The sequence below is a fragment of the Pinus tabuliformis genome, chromosome 1_1, assembly GCF_031772625.1.
Source record: "Pinus tabuliformis cultivar Carrire ecotype Pingquan chromosome 1_1, CPIR1, whole genome shotgun sequence".
Lineage (NCBI taxonomy): Eukaryota > Viridiplantae > Streptophyta > Pinopsida > Pinales > Pinaceae > Pinus > Pinus tabuliformis.
The window spans coordinates 739,919,665-739,921,546 of record NC_142297.1 but is presented as its reverse complement, the minus strand read 5'-3'; the positions used below and the strand labels follow the sequence as shown (position 1 = coordinate 739,921,546).

Genomic DNA, 1,882 nt, shown 5'->3' with positions numbered 1-1,882 from the left:
ATTATCAATAAGACATAATAGAATAAAGGAAAGAGCAATGCACCTTGTGAGTCATCTGAAGAATTGCCTTGGTATTGATGTGCACGAACTTGTGGGCAAATACAAGAAACTGAACAACAAGAGAGCCATAAAAAGGATAATTAGCCAGAACATAGTTTTGCCAATGATCATTATATCCATAACAACTTTCTTTCGTGCTTCTTTTACTAATGATCCCACAGAATCAGTACCAGTCTTTTGCTTTTGAAGCAAGCTACCTGAAAGTGGAGACAATCATTGATCCCTATCCCTAAGCATCTTATTCTCTGCCTCCAAATAATGATCCTCTTCGAGAGCGGGCATCATTTCACCTTCTTCACCAATATTCCAAGGCTGTAAATAATCCAACCATAGATCAATAATGTGTGTAGCCTTCTTTAGACAAGCACCTACTGGCCAATAACTGAAAGCTCGTAATATAAACCTGTACAAAGGCCTCTGTAACAGAAGGGACCATGTAGCAGGCACAACCAAACTACTCCGTGGCAAGGAAAATGACCTCAATCTCAAGGTATCCATTTGTGATGCAGCTCTCCATCCAGAATTCAACTCTTCTTGAGGACAACACAAAGTACTGCTTACATAATTGACCAGTATTTTCACAGCCTCTGTGATTTCTACACTGGGGAGACCATACCTATGAAATTGATTATTAACAGGTAACAAAATACCAAAAGACTGGCAAACCCGTGAAGGTAAGGGCGAAAAATCCATTCACTAACCAAAACTGTACAAAGGTATGAACAACAAACTCGGCGCGAGAAAATATCGATGGATTCTCCTCGAAAAAATGATGTACAGACACACTGGGAGCACAAAAATCAGATATAGGAACAAATTTGTGTAGATACAAATTCAGAAGATGCAAATAAGGGCTAGAATTGAACTTCACAGGCCTTCCATTGTCATGGCTATCGTGCAAACTATGCAGAGAAGACGCCCATTTCTCGAAACGAGACCGGGAAGCCTTCTTAAACCCCAATTTCATTTCATCCGAATCCGAACGATGCATAATATCATTATCTTTGCATACAGCGTAATAAGCAAACCAAAACATAAAATACTCAAATGCATTCAACTGCACCTGAAATCCTCCTCCATGGCCGTCCTCCTTCAATCGGTCTTTAAATAAAGCAGGGCAGACTTCAGATAAGATATACAAACCCCTCTCCGACTGAAGCATGTGACGAATCCATGCCGGAAGGCGCTCCGATGGAAACACATAGCGAACCACATTTTCCTCGTCTGCGGCAAAGATTGACGAAAACAAAGCTCCAGACGGCGAGAGAAGATTTACGACCGCATTCGCGGAATGCTCAGAGGTCTGCGCGATCCATCCGCCAATGCCGGACGGCTGTAAGACCTCCTCGAAGCCGAAGATCTTACGGAGCAGAACGGGGAAGCATGTTATGTAAAAATGCCTGGTCTGATCCCAGCTGTGCCTATCGATGAAGGATTCCACGACCCGGCATGAATTCAAAATATCAGACGATGATGAGGAAGCATTCAATAACAGCGAACTTAATTCTTGGGCTTTGAAAGAGAAATCTGTCGAAGGTGAAGAAGACACAACCATTGCACCTCAATTTTACAGTCTCTCTACTGATCCGGTCGGAGGCTTAAATCCCGAGATAAACCCCTTGAATCTTCCTGAACCCTCATGCAGAACCACTAAACCCTACACTACATCAGATCGCAGCACTCACTGATCTAGTATTATAGGCATTCGAAGGTGGGGATACTCTTCTCTTTATTTCAAAATATTTGCACCGCCTTAAGTAGCTTTTCAACTTTTGCCATTTCCCTTGAAAGACGTTAGTGTGGGGTGGGGAAATTATGTTGT

The 1,882-nt window shown here is 42.5% G+C and overlaps 1 protein-coding gene across 1 annotated transcript; it reads right to left on the bottom strand.

Annotated features, from left to right (window-relative positions):
- Window positions 1–273: 273 nt before the first annotated feature.
- Window positions 274–1,615, bottom strand: LOC149216087 (uncharacterized). Its single transcript, XM_089389817.1, has 3 exons — window positions 762–1,615; window positions 622–676; window positions 274–477 (listed from the first exon to the last, which is right to left on the bottom strand). The coding sequence occupies exons 1-3, from the start codon at window positions 1,613–1,615 to the stop codon at window positions 274–276; spliced, it is 1,113 nt and encodes a 370-aa protein (XP_089245943.1).
- Window positions 1,616–1,882: the final 267 nt, after the last annotated feature.